This window comes from Protobothrops mucrosquamatus, unplaced genomic scaffold (assembly GCF_001527695.2).
Source record: "Protobothrops mucrosquamatus isolate PMUCROS unplaced genomic scaffold, P.Mucros_1.0 scaffold408, whole genome shotgun sequence".
Lineage (NCBI taxonomy): Eukaryota > Metazoa > Chordata > Lepidosauria > Squamata > Viperidae > Protobothrops > Protobothrops mucrosquamatus.
Genome location: NW_015386738.1, coordinates 438,729 through 457,442, shown reverse-complemented (window position 1 = coordinate 457,442; position 18,714 = coordinate 438,729). Strand labels below are relative to the sequence as shown.

General features: G+C 42.0%; 1 protein-coding gene across 5 annotated transcripts in view; it reads right to left on the bottom strand.

Moving 5' to 3' along the window:
• Positions 1–8,526: 8,526 nt before the first annotated feature.
• DDC (dopa decarboxylase) overlaps positions 8,527–18,714 on the bottom strand; it is a 180,414-nt gene continuing 170,226 nt past the window's right edge. For all 5 annotated transcript variants that reach the window (XM_015816164.1, XM_015816167.1, XM_015816169.1 and 2 more), the window contains 2 exons: positions 12,188–12,289; positions 8,527–8,740 (listed from right to left, as the gene is read on the bottom strand). In XM_015816164.1, coding sequence (XP_015671650.1) covers positions 8,531–8,740; positions 12,188–12,289 — 312 coding nt within the window. In that variant the 3' untranslated portion in view covers positions 8,527–8,530. The remainder of the gene's footprint in view (positions 8,741–12,187; positions 12,290–18,714) is intronic.

Sequence of the window (18,714 nt, the reverse complement as noted above, 5' to 3'; positions counted from 1 at the left end):
CTCTTTTATGGGATTCCCCTGGCTTGTAATCACACAATTCCATTGGCTGGCAAGACCTTGTTGCTAGTTAGCCAACCAGCAACGGGCATGAAACTGTATGCAGATGGAGAAGGGCAATCACCCTTAATGGGCGATCAATGGTGAAGGGCAATCACCCTTAATGGGTGATCAGGATATGCATAGGGGATTAAGGGGGGGGGGGAATACAAAGAACACAACACCATTGCCACATGTACATATTTGCTCAGCTATTGGGGTTTTATCATACCTGCCCTGCAGGAGTGCTGAAGGGAATCTGGCTCTAAAAAGTGCTATTCTACTCTTAGGAAAAGTCAAGTTTTTCAGATACCTTACTGGTTCCCACACACCCTATTTAATCCAATTTCTGCTGTGGAGTTCTAGGTGGAACTCCATGTCTCTTAATCTATTGGTGACCACTTGCTTGGCTTGATCGTAGCCTAGGGATATTAGAAAACAGTGGGGAAAGTCCATAGAAAGCCAACTTATGCTCTATCGCCTGTTTCTAGGGAGAGGGAAAGTTATCTGTCAGGACTAAAGGGGTCAAGCCCTCTGGGAAGAATTGAATTTTCCACCAGTAAATTATCGTCATCTTCCAGGCCCTTATCTGAATTTCAGGCATTCCTGACTCAATTTTCAACTGGGTGTTTGATGTCCCACTAGGTGCAGCTAAAATGGATCACAGCAATTTTGTTTGTATGGTTTCTAAAGATTTTTTCTTCAAAAAAAAAATCCAGTTATGCCCCATAGAGAATTTGGGTCAGTGTTTTAGCCTCAAAGAGTTTTAAGGCTGCAGGGACTCATTGTGTAAAACAAAAAGTGTTTGAAAGCACTTGAGGACCTAAGAGCTGATTCCATTGTGTGATCCAGATGAGACTTCCAAATGCTTTTTATATGGAAAACCACCCCAAGGTACTTGAAAATATTGACCTGTTCTAGATTAAGTCCTTTTTCTCTCCAAGAATATTGAATAGATCTTTTAGCAAAAACTAGGATTTTTGATTTATTAAAATTGAGGATCAGATTATTTTGTCTATAGTATTTTGATGTTGCTGAAATAGCTCTCTTGAGTCCAATAGGGGTTGATTTTTGCATTTTTGCATTGTGTTGATTTTTGCATTGTGCTAAGTTGAGAGGATGGAAGTCTGAGTTATGCAGAAGATTAATCAGGGAATTAATATAAAGACTGAAAATGGAAGGAGCCAAGATACATCCTGGCATACTCCTCTTTGTACACTTATTGAGCCAGATATAATCCCTTGTGGTTACATCTTACTTTTAAGGTGGAGTTATAATATAGTTTTTGTATGAGATAGAGGAGGCGTTTATCAATAGTAGTACTCTTTAGTTTATCCCAGATAGTACTTCTGGATAACGAATCAAAGGCCTGTTTAAAATCAAGGAAGGCCACAAAAAGAAAAGATTTCTTTTTATCTATATATTTTTGTACAAGATGGTGAACTACAATCAACTGTTGATCTCCCTTCCCTGTATCCAGCTTTAATTATGCCCTCTGACATTATCCAATCTTAGGTGCTTAGCATACAACTTGCTAACAATGCTCAGTAGATTAATAAGCCTGCAGTTACATGGATCATTTTTATTGCCCTTTTTATAGATTGGTACAATAATTTCCATTCCCCAATCTCTTCACATATATCCAGTCTGGCCTATAATTGTAAAGAGAGATGCTAAAAGGGGTATCCACCAGCTACAGTTCTTTTTTATTATTTCTGGGAGGACACAATCAGCACCAGGAGCAGTGGTGGGATTCAAATATGTGAACAACTGGTTCTCTGTGTGGATGCCACTTCCGGAAGTCTGTTCTGGGCCTGGGCAACAAAAAATTAGCTACCGGTTCTGCCGAAGTGGTGCGAACTGGCTGAATCTCACCACTGACCGGGAGCCTTATTAACCTTAAGGATCTGATCAGCCAGGATACCTTTTGTGGTGTAACTGGATGCCAGTAAGGGACTAGGTCCAAATTAATTTGGCTCTCATTGATTTCATGTCCATCTACAACTCTCTAAAGCATTCCTCTCATGCCTGTGTTGGTACTTGGTTAGTTATGGGAGGGAGTGATTTTCCCAGTCCTCTACTGATATGGCAAAAAAGAGATACATCTTTCATTCTAACTGATTGAATTAATTTACGCCTGGACTCCTTCAATGCCACATTTTTCTTTTCTTTTAAAAGGGCCTGATATTGAGTCTTCAAACATCTTAGATAGCGTGTTTGATCCTCAGAAGGGAAGTTTTTATTTTTTTCTATACTCCTTATTACATGACCTCTTTAATTGTATACAATCCCGATTAAACCATTTTCCATTCTTTATGACCTGCTTTCTGGAATGAAGCAATGTTCCATTGGTGAGAAATCATTTCAGATTGGCAGTTAAGGTTTCAAACACATCTAGATATGATCCTTGAAATTTACTTTCTAGGAGATGTGCATACAACTCTAGAGTATCTGAAGCGTATATCCATTTGGTGACTTCAATTTCATTTTTTTCAGTCCATTTAATTCTCACTTGGGTATTATAGTTATCACGTCTTGGTGGATAGATTGAGTTAGCTCATAGAAATTTTCAGTGGGATGTCAAAAGTGATCACTTTCCATGAATGTACCTCCATCTTCTGAACAAAATTCAAAATGTCACATGATATTATCCAGTAATCAACTGTAGATTTTCTTCCTGCAGCCCAATAGGTGTATTTTGCTGGGTGGTCCCCACTTATGGAACCATTAAGGATACATAGGTCCAGATGTGCAATCATCTGCCTTGCCCATAGACCTGCTCTGTTAACTTTTAGGTCTTTAAATTTTCCAGAATATAAGGGTTCCTCTACTATATTCTATTCATAATGGATCTTAAATTGGTTTAATAATGTATAAACATTTGGTCCCATCCTAGCATTTAAATCCCAACCTATAATTATTGTAGCTGTGGGATATAAAATTTTTCTATGTGCTCCCAAATATTATTGACCAGATTATTCTTATTACAACAGGGAATATAAATATTTAAAAGCAAAACCTCCACCTCTTTGGATGAGAGCAAGGCAGTCACAACCCATGGCTGTAAAGAAGGCAGTGAGATACATTTAAATTGCAGAGTTGTGGTAACTAGGGTCATTATACCACCTTTAGATCTCCCACCTGCCTTGCTCGGGGCAGCTGGGATAGACTTAAAGCCATTTAACTCCACCTCTGAAGAGATCAAGGTTTCTTGTAGGAAAAGAACATCAAATTGTGGTATATAGCAAAAAAAGGTGGTCTTTTTATGGGACTTAGCAGCCAGCAATATTCCAGATTAGAAGGGAAAGTCATTTGAAGTCCATCAGAACAAGAAGACAAGAAGAAGGTGTGAGGTTATTATATTGGGCTGGGAGGTCATCAATAGCCAATATGGCCTCCTCCAAGGGATGACTTGACTCATATACGTCCTGAATCAGGTCTTCTTCGGAGTGGATTACTTTCTCACCATTTAACAATGCTTGCCTTGTAAGGGGAGTCTGCTGAAGTGTTGGGCAAAGAGATGTTAAATCATGCTACATCTGGCTCTGTGTCATTGAAGGATCCCTTATCCATCCCAATTTGTTGCTGGAGTCCCCATGGAATATCCCAATGAAAGTAATGACTACTCCTCAACTGCAGGATCCTCTACTGGCTCAAGAGGATTCAGACTTCTATTTTTCATATGACCATTTTCTGGTAATCCATTATTTGCTGATGGGAAAGATACAAGGTCTATAAGTGGTTCAGCTATGGCGATTGTGACCAACAAGATTTTCTTCAGATTTTCTAGTTTAAACAGTATATTTTCTTGTTCTTTATGTGGTAAGGAGCCAAAAGCATTAATAAGACCAGCTTCTGTACTGAGAACATCTTCATCAAGTAAGGATGACTGACTCCCACAGTCTTGCTCTTCCCAAGGTTGGAAGTGAAGAAGCAGCGACCTTGGGAGCTAGCATATTAGCTACTAAAGGTTTAACCTTTTCATCACAAAAGACTCTGGTACCTTTTCCCCAGACAGCAGACAGTCAGCTTTGCATTAGTAGCTGATTCACTCCTGACCCCCAGAGCCTCTGGTGCACAAAGAAGCACTTTGTAAAACAGGTTGCATTTGTTCTCTTCTCCCTCCAAAATATTTGTTGAGTTTCAAACAAGGTTTGTGATCATTAATAACTTTCTCAAGTTTCTCAAACTTAAATTTGAAATTTAAATATGTTGGGATGCCTCCATTGAAGAAGGGACAAATGGGGTAAAAAGAGAGAGAGTGCCTCAAATGCTTTGGGTATGCTTTTACTTTAAAAAAAAAAATTCTTTCATTATAATATCACATTCTAAGAAAAAAGAGAATTGATTGTATTATAAACTGTAAGTCTCTATATATGGACCCAGTTTTGTGTAATACGATATTGTAGTTAATTTGTCACATTAGACATCAAGACACCAAGAGTTCTAATCCTGCCCAGGGCATGAAGCCAGTTAGATGACCTTGGGTCTGTCACCTCTCTTACTTTCTTACTTTTAGGAAGAAAAAATTGTCATGTCGCTTCTAAAAAATGGGGCAGTTTTCGGGTATCCAAAATGATTTGAAGGGATTGTTTTCAAGCAAGTATGTGGCATAATACTCTAGTTTTTATACTTTAAGAAATATGTAAATACTTTATCATGTCACTATTACATATACCGTATATACTCGAGTATAAGCCGAGTTTCTCAGCCCATTTTTTGAGCTGAAAAATGCCCCCCTAGACTTATACTAGAGTCAATATTTTTCCCCAGTTCTTTGTGGACTTACAATATCCGAGCACCGTTTAAAGAGACGCCGAAGGAAGACGGTGCCCAACTGCGCGCCTTTCCCCCTTGGCGGGGTGGTCTTTTGCAAAGTCTTTTGCTCAGATATTGTAAGTCCACAGCAGCGCGGGCGGCGGCAGCAGCGGCAACGTCTCCCGTTCCGAATCCCAGGCTGGAGTCAAGCCCTTTTCAAAAGCGCCGGCTCGGGAGCGAAAGCAAAAGGCGGGGGAGTGGGGCTTCGTTCACGCGCGGATCCCCTACACTCGTATCTATTTACCGTATTATGCCCCGGCTGGCGGTGGCGGCAGCAGCAGAAACAGCAGCAGCAGTGCCTCCTTCCTCGGTTAGCTCCGATTCCCTCCCCCCGTGTCGCCTCTGAGCTGCAGGACTCCGCCGCTTGCTTTATAAACCCTTGGCCGCTGCTCCATCTTTTCTTTTCCCACCAACCGTCCCCCCTCGACCGCTTTGCAGAAACGCCTGGATAGTGAGAAGCTGGAACCGGGCGGGCGGGTGAGAGAGGCGGGCAGAAAAAAAGGGGGGAAATCCACACATGCTTGCGCAGGGAAAGGGGGAAACGGGTGGGCCCCGGCCGAGGGGAGAGGAGAAACACACACACACAAAGAGAGAGAGAGAGAGAGAGAGTTAAGAGGGGGTGGGGTTTTCGCCCCTCCCCCGCTGGAACGTTTTCCCTCCCCCGAAGAGGGCCAACGCCCCTTCCGACCTCCACGCGGAAAGAGCCGGTCGGGCCCATTTTTCGGCCGTATTCTTCAGCCAATTCTTCATGTGATGCTCCAGGTACAGCCCTCCCCACTTCCCTTCCGTTCCCTGCGGCGGTGCGTGTCGAGGCCGGGACGGAATACCCTGGGCCGCCGCAGCCAAGCGCGAGGGGGAACACCAGACACCTCGCGCGAAGGGGGGAGGCCTGGCGATGCTGCGCCCTACCGGGCGCTCACCAGGGGGGCCGAGGCAGCCAGGGAGGAACAGCCAACTGCCGGCAACCAGCCGGAACTGCTGGGGCCGGCCTGTATTGAAGAATACGGCCGAATTTACCCGGGCTGGCCGAGAAAGGCGCACCTCCAGCCTTCCCCGCAACCGGGAGAAGCCCCCTCCCTTTTGCAAGGTCGCCCCCTCCCCGTTTTTAGGGTGGGGGAGAATTGAGAGAGAGAGAGAGAGAGAGACAAACACACACACACACAAAGAGGAGAGGGGAGCTGGCCGGCCCACCCGTTTCCCCCTTTCCCTGCGCGAGTGTGTGTGGATTTCCCCCCCCTTTCTTTTTTCTGCCCGCCTCTCTCGCCCGCCCGCCCGGTTCCAGCTTCTCATTATCCAAGAATACCCTTCCAGCTGACGTGGGGCGTGTTATCAACTATTGCTCCTTTGTACAAAGTGCTACAATCGCGCGGTTACCAGAGGGGTGGGGTTGCAAAGAGGCCGATTAGCCCAGGCGGAAAAATGTGTGTGCTGAAAAATGCCCCCTCGGCTTATACTCAAGTCACCATTTTTTCCCAGTTCTTTGTGGAAAAATAGGTCCCTTGGCTTATAGTCGGGTCGACTTATACTCGAGTATATATGGTATTTACAATTTACTCATATTCTTGCATAGTGATGCACAAATGTGTACCTGGTTTGGAAAAAGCTGCACAAAACAATATTTTCTGCACATGAAATTAGAGGCAATGTTGCAAGGAGTTAGCAAGTGGGAATAAGAGGTGAGGAGGTGATTTGTGCAATAATTTGGTGATAGGCCAGGAGGAAGCGCAGAATGAGCCATAAATGTTGAAAATAAAGGGTCAAATTCATAATAATGTGTTTCTTTTTATGTATTAGTTATATTTAGTTCCTATCTGATTACAATGTGTTGATGTATTAATAAAAAAAGAAAGAAAGAAATGTGGTGGTTTTCTAAGTCAATATTCTATTTGAATTTGATGCCATTGCTCTAGAGGATCAAGCAAGCCTATGATCCCATTCAGTGGAAACATTCTAGAGGCACTAAACAAGTATTCACAAAGATAATGAATTTAAATAAATAAGCATTTATACAGAAAAAAATGCAGTCTACTACGTTTGATTATATAACAGTAGAAATCTTAAATCAGGATCTGTCACATAATGGGTATAATACAAGGCACAATTGCTTTAAGACAATTACATAGAAACATTAACTTGCAACTGTATTGTAATTCAATTAGAGTCATGATGCTAGACTTAAGTTTATTTATTAATTAAATTTAAATGCCACCTGTTTATATGCCGGTTTGAGATTACTGAGTGAGTTATCAATATTTTCCTGATTGTTTTCAATGTATCATCAATAGTTGTCTATACCTGTAAACCTATAATAAGAGAAAGCATGGTTGGGCAAGGTTACATAATTCTGCCCCAATTATCATTCACATTTGTTGGACTAAAAGATTCTTAATCCAATAAATGGTCATTAAAAGCCTATTTGTTTAAATAACTGAAGTTAAGAAGACATAGCAATAAAAACCTCATTTTTTTCTAAAAAAAGAAAAGAAAAAGAAAAAAGGAATGCTAGAAAGGAAAAATGAAAAACTGAAAATATTCAAAGACTGAGATGAAAATTGCAATGTCAGAGATAAGGTGGATGTTATTAGAAAAGAAGCACTAATCCTGTCTACCTTCCCTCCAAATGTCATTTTTTAATTTGCTGCACTGCAACAAGTGACAACAGAATCTTCTAGCTGAGCAAACTTTTATCTGATAGTTCTGATCTTTATGATTTGGTATCATCTGCCACAAGGCATCATCACTGGCCTAAAAAGACAATTATTGCAGGCAGATTTATTCACTTTTATATTCTGCCAATAACCATAACCTAGAAGATGTTAGGGTCAAACAGGAGAAGATCATAACTGTCAGGGCTTACAGTCGGGTTCATACATACTGAGACAATAAAGTTTTTGGCATTTGGCCTCTGTACACCACCACACTGAATCTGAAATAAAATACTCACGATGTGAGCAAAGTAAAGACTTTCACCTTTAATTCACAGAGTTTGATAAAAGTATGGCATTAACCATTGAGGAATTATAGCCATTTTCATGCATCTACCCCCAATTTATTGTCCCAATATATACAACCCTGACTGTATTTGGTAGTTTTCAGATGCAAAATATTGGTTGCTCTTTTAAAATGAAAATATTAGACAAAATGATTCATGGTTTGATTGAGAAAAAAACATTATTAGTAATCCTCACTTAACAGCAATAATTGGAACCAGAATTTATTACTAACCAGCATTGTCATAAAGCTTGATGCCACATAACTGTGCCATTAGCAACAGTATTTGTGATGCTCTGCTTGTTATGAAAATAAATACAGATTGTTAAGCAAGGATATCATGTCTCACCATTTGCAACTTCCTGCCGGCTTCTCAATGGACTTTGATTGTTAGAAGCAGGCAAAAAAGGTAGCAAATAGCAATCACTTGAGCATAGGACAGACATTGTGACAGCCATAAAAATAAGGATCACTCATAACTACCATTTGGTCCATGCTATTATAAATTTAAGAGGTCACTGAACAAGTGGTCATTAAATGAAGATTACCAGTATTACTCTTTTACTTATAAACCTACTCAATCTAATTACAGTACTGTATGTTCCTAGTAGTATCAAACAAGAATCAGGCTAGACAGAATTCATACTATCCTTTATATTCGGAGTTGAATCCAGCCTTTTGTCTTTTAGTCAGTACTCTGTTTTTGTGTTTTCAGAAGTACACTTGCCATTGTTGTGATGTGCTTCCAGGCAAACTGGATATGGGAGGATTCCACTGTGCGGGCACAAATTGCAAAACGCAGCACAAATTTTCCTCTCAGATGACATGGAACAAGATGAATCTTCCTGGCATCATTTATGTTTTTAAGAAGCACTTCATTAAGTTCATTGCTGCCCTAGAATAATGATAAAATATAAAATAATTAACATTACTTATGTTAATACATGACATTCTTGAAGTTGTGTCAGAGATACATTTGAGTCTTTGTGGGCTGTTATAATTTGTGAGACAAGGATAACATTGTTCATATTTATATGGACTGCTTTTCACCCAGTATATATTGAGATATTCAGAATACCATCAGGTCCAGCTTATTTCAGTCAATGAGGCCTAAAGAAAAAGATGTAGACTTGTAACCATCTAGCCTTCATGGTTTCTTGACCGTTGACCATTTGGGTTCATTTGAGTTAACCAATGAGAGTTGACTGATTGATCCAGAGAGAGAAATCATTTTTGCATGATGGTATGGGGCATTTAAATTTACCCACTTCTGAAAAAAAAAATCCTAAATCCAGATTTTTTTCTGACTATTACCCAGTAACAGATACCCCTTCTTGGGACAAAAGTTAATATCTACAGAGATACTAATTATCCTTTTTTTTAAAAAAAAAAATTGACTTAAGCCTGATTTTGGAACAGAACCAGCCATAGTCACCCTGATATCTTGAACAAAAGGAGACAGAGGGAGTGCAACTCTTTTGATTCTGTTTGATCAATAACATTTCCTAGATTATATTCTATGGGCAATTTTGTGTATTCCGTTCATTGGCAATTGACGAAGACACATGGTGAAGCAACAAGTCTTTATTAACCTTCTCCTACAACAAGCAAGCTGCAAAAGGCATGCAGGCTTTTTATAGGGCCTGAAACCCAGGCAGTGTTAACCAATAGGAACTGACCGTTTTCGCGCCTTGCGCATGCGCACAAGGCTGGCGCTGCTCTGTCTGGTCCCAGGCAACTTTTGGTTTGCCCGGGACCGTTTGCAACAATTCTGAGCCTGCTTTTCTGCACTAGCAGGTTCAGGACACAACAGGCAACATGTTACATTGGGAGCAACATGTTACAATGGGTTACTCCTAGCTGAAGGGATAATCTTATAAATATTATCCTGTGTGGTACCCTATGGCACTGTTTTATCTCCAGTACCCCAGTATGATTCTAAATTCTATGTTCCAATATAAATACGACTTGGCTCTACTTTTCTGAATAGCTGAATTAGGAGAAATTGAGCACATCCTAAATGCAGGTTGTGTTTAAATGCAGTGATGGAGTGAATGAAAGCCAATAAGGTAAAACAGAATCCCAGTAAGATGGAAACTTTCTGGATGAACAATTTCAGAGTCCAATATTGGAGGACTTACCTGTTCTACACAGAGTAATAATCATTTAGAGAGAACATGGACATCATTTGGTGTACTCCTAAATAGATTGTTGTCAATGGAATTAAAGAGATATCCATGGCTAGAAATATCAACTGCTAGCCTCTTTTTAATGAATAGGTTTTGTTAAATGTTGTTTTATGTTGATTTAATGCATTTGGTTTATTATGAATTTTATTGCTGTTTTTATTATAAACTATTTGATGATCCTTTAATATAAAATGTATAAGCATATCAAATAAATTTTTCAAAATTTAAATTCAAAAGCACTGAGTTTTCAGTATCATATAACCACTGGGCATTATGATGTTGAGAGACAGTTAAGGATTTAAAATTCATGGTGCTAATGAGTGTGGGATTTGCTCCAGCGATGGAACACCTACAACTCCAGAAGGCAAGCTGGTTCACTAATTAATCATTCTCACTGTCAGGAAATTACTTCTTATTTCCAGGTTAGATCTCACTTTAATAAGTTTATACCCATTGCTTCTTGTCCTGTCCTTGGGTGCTTTGAAGAATAAATCTACTCCCCCTTCTCTGTATTGGAAGACTGCTATCAGGTTTCCCCTAAGTCTTCTCTTTTGTTAGGCTAATTGTACAGTACCTGGTTCCCTTAGCCATTCATCATATTATTTAGCCTCCAGACCCCTAATCATCTATGGTGTTCTTCTCTGCACTCTTTCTAGGACCTCAGCATCTTGTTTTGTAACGTGACTAGAACAGGACTCAGTATTCCACATGTGGCTTCACTAATGTAGTTCAGAGCAGTACTACCACTTCTTGTGATCTTGACACTATTCTTCTATAACTGCATTGGCTTTTTTGCTAGCAAAATTGTAGCAAAATTCAATTCATACTTAAGCAGTGGTCCCCTGAAGGAGACACAGATCCTTCTCACAGATACTACTGTTGAGCCAGGTACTACTGTTTTTTCTTCCTAAGTGTAGGACCTTTACCTTTCTCAGTACTGAACTGCATTTTGTTGGATAATTAGTCAACTTGGTCAAGATCCTTCTGCATCTTAAGTCTACCTTCTAAAGTGTTAACAATTTCCCCCAGTTTTATGTCATCCACAAATTTGATGAGCATCCCTTCAATGACATCTATGTCATTTATAAAGGTATTGAAGAGCATTGGCCCAAGACAGTACCATGAGGTAGCCCACTGCATCCTTCCCTCCACATAGATATAGTTCCATTGAGGACTGGCCACTAAGTGCTGTTGGTCAGTTAACTGCAAATTTCTCTGGTAGTGGTACTATCCCATATTCTTCTATCTGTTTTATTTCACCTTTACTATCAAAATGTTTTCTTATAGGAGGAAGAATTTTTTAATTGTTTTATTTTATAACAGGTCATAGTGTATATATATTGCCTTGAATTTGATAGAAAATTGCATAAAAGGACATCTAGCATGCCAGAAAGAAAAATCAAGCTTTGTTTGATAATGAGGGCAGTTGAAAGGTTAATTTCCTTAATTTTCTTTGCTTTTTATAAACTGTATTCACCTGTTTAATCATATAAAATCTTAGTGTGTCACTACTCAAGCGATAAGCTAATGATCACACACTATTATCTCTCAAAATGTAAAAAAAATGTGGTTAAGGGTCACTGTGTTTAAGGGATGTTTTTTGATCTTCCTTTTCATAATTGGTATTAAGAAAGCTGATCATTTTTAAGAGTACTGGAAACATTCTATTAAAACATACTCAATCAGTGCTGAAAATATAGAAAAGCCTCACTAATGACTGATAACAATTTCACTCATCTAAAGAAGGTGCTGCAGTTTTTCATAATTAAGAATTGGCATCAGCCACCTAAGAAAGCTCTGATCACCAAGTATATTTAAGATATTTCAAGAAAAAGCAAAAAGAATGTCACAAAAGCTAATACAATTGCCTCTGAAGTGTAAAATAAGGTTTTAGAAATGTAAAATAAAAAGCATTCTACAGAGAACTGAGAAATCCAAATATTCAATAAGTGATTAAATATAAAAACTGATTAATTGAACTGTAGGAATGTTACATTCATCCTATAAATCATGATATAAGTGAGACAATAGAAATTCTTTAAAAGTAAATGTCTGCTTTAGCTTTAGTTTTCAGTAAGAAACTCTGATTTCCCTATAAATTATTGTATAAAACAAAGCAAGATTATAGGAATTGAAAAATTCTTCACATTTACCTTTAATCGGAAGCATACTAATCCCAGTATGACATCAGCACAAATTTCAAATCGATCATCTTGTAGCACCAAGTCCTTAAATTCATGTGCTATCCTAACATGCTAAAACAATAAAGAGAAGTTATTTCATTTATTGAATTGTGTTCATCCAAAACATAAATAAGAATTGCAGAATTGGAAAGAACATTCTTCCCATCTACTCTTTTATCTGCCATGCACCAAACATTTTACGTGTGTATTTCCGTTTTCAATCAATCTGTCAGCTCTGCCTGGTTCAGCTTGGCACTTCACAGGCATCCTGCCATCAAAGGCTTGAAATGTGGGGGGGGGGGGGTGATGTAAGGGCAATAAACCTGTGTAGTATATGAATGAGAAATAGGGAGGGGGGAATGACAAGTGATAATGACCAGCCCAGCCCAGATCCAGTTAGTACCAGCATTGTTGTGTAGTGGGTTTTTGGAGGCATTAACCAGACCGGTCTAATACAACATGATTTATTGCAGCAGAAACAGAACAGAACCGACAGAATGACTGCTATTTATACTTGCCGCCTCTAGGTGGTGACCAATCAAATCATAAGCTGTTTTCCCCCTCAAACTTAAACTTAACTTTCCCTCCAAAACAGTTGGAGACACATTTGAATCAAAACACATTAACTCTGATATCAATACATAACACCCCTTCCCCCTGGATAAAGTGATTTCTTGTATACTTGATGCACATAGTGTTTGAGGTAGACCGGTGGGTTGCGAGTTCTACTGCAATGCCGCAAGGCTGTTTGGGTTTTCATCTTGACTTGCTGGTTGTCCGCACCAGGTAGACCTGTGCTGTTATATCCGTTTGAGTCATGTGATGGCAGAGGCGGTAAACCTGTGCCGCTATGTCCATCCGAGTCATTTGACAGCAGAGGTGGTACACAGATCTGTGGTGCCTCTGTCTCTGTAAGCACAGTCTCAGCAGGTGTGGGTGATGCTGGAATAGCAGCTTCACCTGGAGTGTCTACAGTCCTTTTGACATCTGCTCCTGAACTCAGCTTTGTCTGCCGATGCCTCAACTGATCAATGTGGCATCGGATCACATGACCATCATCCAGAGCTACCTCATATGATAGTGGCTCTGACACTTTAGTAATTGTAGCAGCCACCCAAGGTGCTCCCTGCCCATAGTTCCTAGCCCAAACATGCTCACCCAGCTGTAGATTCCTGGGAGCCTTGGGTTGCGCCGTTTCAGCAGCTATCCTGTCAGGGTGAAGGTGGTCTAGCTTTGTTGTGAGCTGACATCCCCACCTTAGTTCAGCTGGGCTACGTCCTGTTGCAGTGCTTGGAGTTGTATGTGGCATAGAAGAAAGTTTGCCAGGTGATGATTCCAGTCTCCCTTAGTCAGTCTTTTAAGGGATTCTTTGGTGCACCTTACCATCCATTCAACTTGACTGTTGGAAGCTGGATGGAACGGAGCCGAAGTGGTGTGTCTAATCATGTTAGCATTAAGGAAAGACTGGAATTCCACTGCCGTAAATTGTGCCCCATTGTCAGACACTATGACGTCTGGCAGTCCATGTATGGCAAATAGCCGGTGCAGTTCCTGGATGACCCTGGCAGTAGTCATAGATTGGACAGGTACTACCTCTAACCATTTTGAATAACTGTCCACAACAATGAGGAATACCTGTCCCTGAAATGGACCCGCAAAGTCAATGTGCACGTGAGACTATGGGGCTTGCGTGGTCTCCCAGCGGTGTACACCTGGGGCTTTCTGAATGGGTCTCTTGGCAGACCTGACAGCTCCTTACTTGAGCCTCAATGTCCTTGTCCAGGCCTGGCCACCACAAGTAACTTCTTGCAAGTGCTTTCATTCTTACAATGCTTGGATGTCCCTCATGCAGAGATTCTAACACTCTAGCTTGCAATTTGGGCGGAACAATTACTCTGCTTCCTCATAGCACACACTCTTTGTGGGCTGACAGCTCATCTTTTCTGCATGCATAGTGCTGAAACTCTGGACCTGGTCTGTTTTCTGGCCACCCCTCAACACCCAGTTGAGAACGCAGCTAAGAGTTCTGTCAGTGGCAGTTTCAGCAGCCACATCTCCCACATGTAGGGGTGTCTCTGGAAGATCCTGGATTGCCAGGATGCAAGCTGCTGGGGCTGGATCTGGATCTGTGTGTGGCAGAGGCAGTCTGCTGAGTGTATCAGCATGGCCCATTTCCTTGCCAGGCTTATGGACTAGCCTGTATGAATAGGCAGCCATAAAAATTGACCATCACAGCATCCTTGGTGACAGGATATGTGGAGTCTGCTTGTCAGCCATAAAAAGGCCAAGCAGCAGCTTGTGATCCGTGAAAACTGTAAAGGGTCGCCCATATAAGACGTCATGGAACTTCTTAATTCCTGCAGTAGCGAGACTTTCTTTGTCAATTTGAGCATAGTTCCTCTCAGTTGGTGATAATGTCCTAGAGTAGTAAGCAATAGGGGCTTCACGACCATCTGGCATTTGATGGCTTAACACTGCCCCAATGCCATAAGGTGAGGCATCGCAGGCTAATGTCACTGGCAGTTTCTTGTTAAAGTGAGCCAACACAGAACTCGAAGATAGCAGTGATTTGACTGCTCTGAATGCCTGTCGTGATTGTTTGTCCAACCCCAAGGTGCTTTTTTGTCTAGCAGATGGTGAAGTGGCTCTGCCAATGCTGCTTTGTGTGGCAAAAACGAATGGTAAAAGTTTAATAGTCCTAACAATGCCTGCAGCTCCCCCTTGGATTTAGGTCTGGGGGCTTGTTGAATGGCTTTGAGCTTAGCATCAGATGGATGGATTCCAGCAGCGTCTATCCAGAATCCCAGGAACTCAGTAGAATCCACGCCAATTTGGGACTTGTCCTTTTTTAACATTAACCCCTCCTCACAGAACCTTTGAAGCACTGCCCTGAGATGTTCAGCTAGGACTGCCACTGATTCTCCTGCAATCAAGACGTCATCAAAATAGGGGCAGATGCCAGGTATGTTTTTTAGTGTCCGTTCCATAATGCTTTGGTACAAGCCGGGGGCTACACTTACCCCAAACTGCAGGCGGCATACTCGGAATGCCCCTCTGTGGATGACGATGGTCTGTGCTTCTGCAGTGGCATCATCAACTGGCAGTTATTGGTATCCTTGTGCGAGGGCTAGTTTGGCAAACAGGCGGCCTCCTTGGAGCGAGGCAAGAATGTGACTTACCACTAGAACTGGGTAAGTGTGTTGCTGTAGTGCCCTGTTGATTGTGCACTTGTAGTCTGCACAGATGCAGATGTCCCCATTAGGCTTCACTGGGGTCACTATGGGAGTCTCCCACAGGCTACTGTCCCTGGGTTGGAGCACTCCCTGTTGCACTATTTTGTCCAGCTCCGCATCAATCTTTGGTTTTAAAGCAAAGGGCACTCTGCGCAGTTTGATTCTAATTGGAGTGACTGCTGGGTCAAGATTTAGGGAAATGGGCACCCCTCTGTATTATCCTAAGTCAGAACTGAACACATCAGCATACTCTTGGCATACTGCTTGTGTGCAATTGATGCCCGTTACACGGATGCCCAGGGCTTTGAACCAGTCCAATCCGATGAGACTGGTGCACTGTCCATCGACAACTACCACGCTGAAGGGACCCTCAAACTCTTTGAATTTGACCTTTACAGTGGCCTAACAGACACACGGCAATTTTGAAAATCAGTCAGGATAAGGCTTGATGGTTTGAGTTGAACTCGCCTCTTGCCTTGTCTACAAATATAATCAAAAGTCTTGTATGAAATGATTGATAGAGCTGACCCGGTGTCTAGCTCCATAGAACAGGGGACCCCTTGAATTTTAACTTGAAGTCTCAACTTCTCTTTGAGGGGGCATTGGGCTCCCGTTCGCTGAATGCTTCTCCTCCCTGAGCAATATCCAACCCTGTTCTGTCCCGGGGCCCATTTACCTTTCTGAGGTATGTTTTCAGTGCTAGCTTCTCTCTGGTGACCTCTACAGACCCTGGCAATGTGGCCTTGCTTTCCACAGGCATGGCACATGGCTGTGCAAAACTTGCACTCCATTCTTTTATGTTGTCCTCCACAGCTAGCGCAGTTCAGAGGAAGGATTGCTTGTTCTGTTGCATGATACCATCTAAATGGCTCTTTTTGCAACCAGTTGATCTCATTGTCTTCTTCTGACTCACTCGGTCTTTCAGTGGTCTCCTGATGTATTGCTGTGGGACTGGAGTGTGTCTTCGGAGGCCAGAAGCCTTCACTGTTCTTCTGGCAGCCTCGTCTGCCAAGACTTCCTTCAGAGCATCTTGGAAGGTCAGATTCTCCCTGGCAAATAGGCACTGCTGCAACTCTCTGTTCAACAGTCCACAAACAAGTCTGTCTCTGAGATGATCTTCCAAGTCAGGGAATTCACAGTGGCATGAAGCTTGACAAAGTGCTGCCATGAATTCAGCTACTGATTCACCTGACTTTTGCTCCCTTTGTTCGAAAGCGTGACACCAAGCAATTATGGACAGCTTTGGCTCAAAGTGCTCTTTCAGCCTCCTCTTTAAGTCTACATAGATTACTGACTCGATGTTTGCTGGTGCTACCAGATTCTCGACGATGTCGAATGTAGTCTGTTCACACGCACAGAGTAGAGTTGCCGCTTTCAAGCTATCTTCTCTAACCTGGTTGGCCTGCAGGTAGTTATCCACCCTGGAGATGTAAGAGCTCCACTGCTCTGGATGTGAGACATCAAATTCATTTAGCCTGCCAAGCCTGGCCATGGTAGTAGTTCAGTGAGGTCCTGGACACTGCCTCTCTTGCTGCAATAGGAACTGAGCTGCCTAGATCCTGGGGACGGTTCCTTCAGGAAACTGTGCCTCCAGTGTGGCTTACTGGCAGGCAGAGTGGGGGTGTGGTCCCACCAGGACTCTTGTGCCTGGTCTAACACCCAATGACTTCAGACTTGAGTAGGCATCATTTCTCTCTTGCAGCAAAATCCCATCCTCGTCGCTGCTATTGTGTAGTGGGTTTTTGGAGGCATTAACCAGACCGGTCTAATACAACATGATTTATTGCAGCAGAAACAGAACAGAACTTAACCGACAGAATGACTGCTTGCCGCCTCTAGGCGGTGACCAGTCAAATCATAAACTGTTTTCCTGCTCAAACTTAAACTTAACTTTCCCTCCAAAACAGTTGGAGACATGTTTGAATCAAAACACATTAACTCTGATATTAATACATAACAAGCATCCCAAGTCCAGGCACCCTGACAAAATATGCAGATTACTCCCAAACGTCTCAATGGTCTCAAAACATTTTAGCGAGCTTCAATTGGCTGGAAATGGACTGGTCACAGGGGGAGGAATGGGCAGTGGGCAAACCTGTTTGTATCTTTTGAGTGCAGGAAAATTCAGAGCTAGCCTGACTTTACTGCAGCCAATTCCTTTAGTAAAGGAACTCTTTACTTTAACTAAATTGAGTTGAGGGTCTTTCTTTCCTATGGGATCAGATTGGGGCAGGTCTGACATTAGACTAGCTCTGCAGTTGTGGGCAACCTAGAGAGGAAATTGCCTCTACCATGGGGACTATGCAAATGATGTTGGCTCAAGACAGAGATCAGGAAGAGATTCAAGCCTGGGAAAAGGCATCCTCAAACCCGTCTCCTGGAGGGCTGGATTTATTTGAGTACCTGGGAGAGTATGGCCCACCAAGACCCTGATGGTCCCTCAGGGTCAGAAAAAGGAAGAGTGTGAAGAGAAACCCATGGGAGTGACATTTCCACCCCTAGGGGTCCTGGCAGCCGCCAACAAGAGACATGAGTGGAGCTGGAGGAACTGGAGGAAGAATCAAGAACAGGTGAGCTGGAATGAGAAGACTGGATGCTGGAGCAAGCCATAAAGTTCCTGAAGGGCTTTTGGTAACCTCAAAGTTAGTCCATGCAGCACATCCCACTGATCAGCCATCTCTAGGTAAAGTGAGCAATGGGGCAACCCCTTTGCTGCCACAATGGCAGCACTAATGAGTCCCTGAGCAGAAGGAAATGCTGCAGCATCTGGGTCCACAGCCCAGCCTGCACCAGTTGCAGGGGCAGCATTAACATGGTATAGAGGACACAAGACACCAGCCCTGGGAGTAAAGTTCAATGGAGTTCAAGCAATTGCAGTTCTTTCTGGTGCAGGTTTGGACATACATGCAAGAATATGGTTCATAAATAGACACCGAAGGGGCTAAGGTGTGGTACATGACCATCACATTGGAGGGGACCGCAGCTGAATGGATGGTCACCTTCCACAATGACGATGCCTCAGAGCTGAAAAACTTTGACAACTTAATGGCTGCACTTTGGAAGCACTTTTTTTTTTTTTTTCAATATAAAATTTTTATTTTTATCATAAAAAAAAAGAAATACATCACAAATATTTCACAATATTATATCCCATCCCCCCACCCCCCGGACTTCCCAAACCAACCTAGGCTGATATTCAAATACAAGTAAACAAATATTAATATCTCTAACTCCAAAGTCTAAACTTAAACAATCCATCTCCTC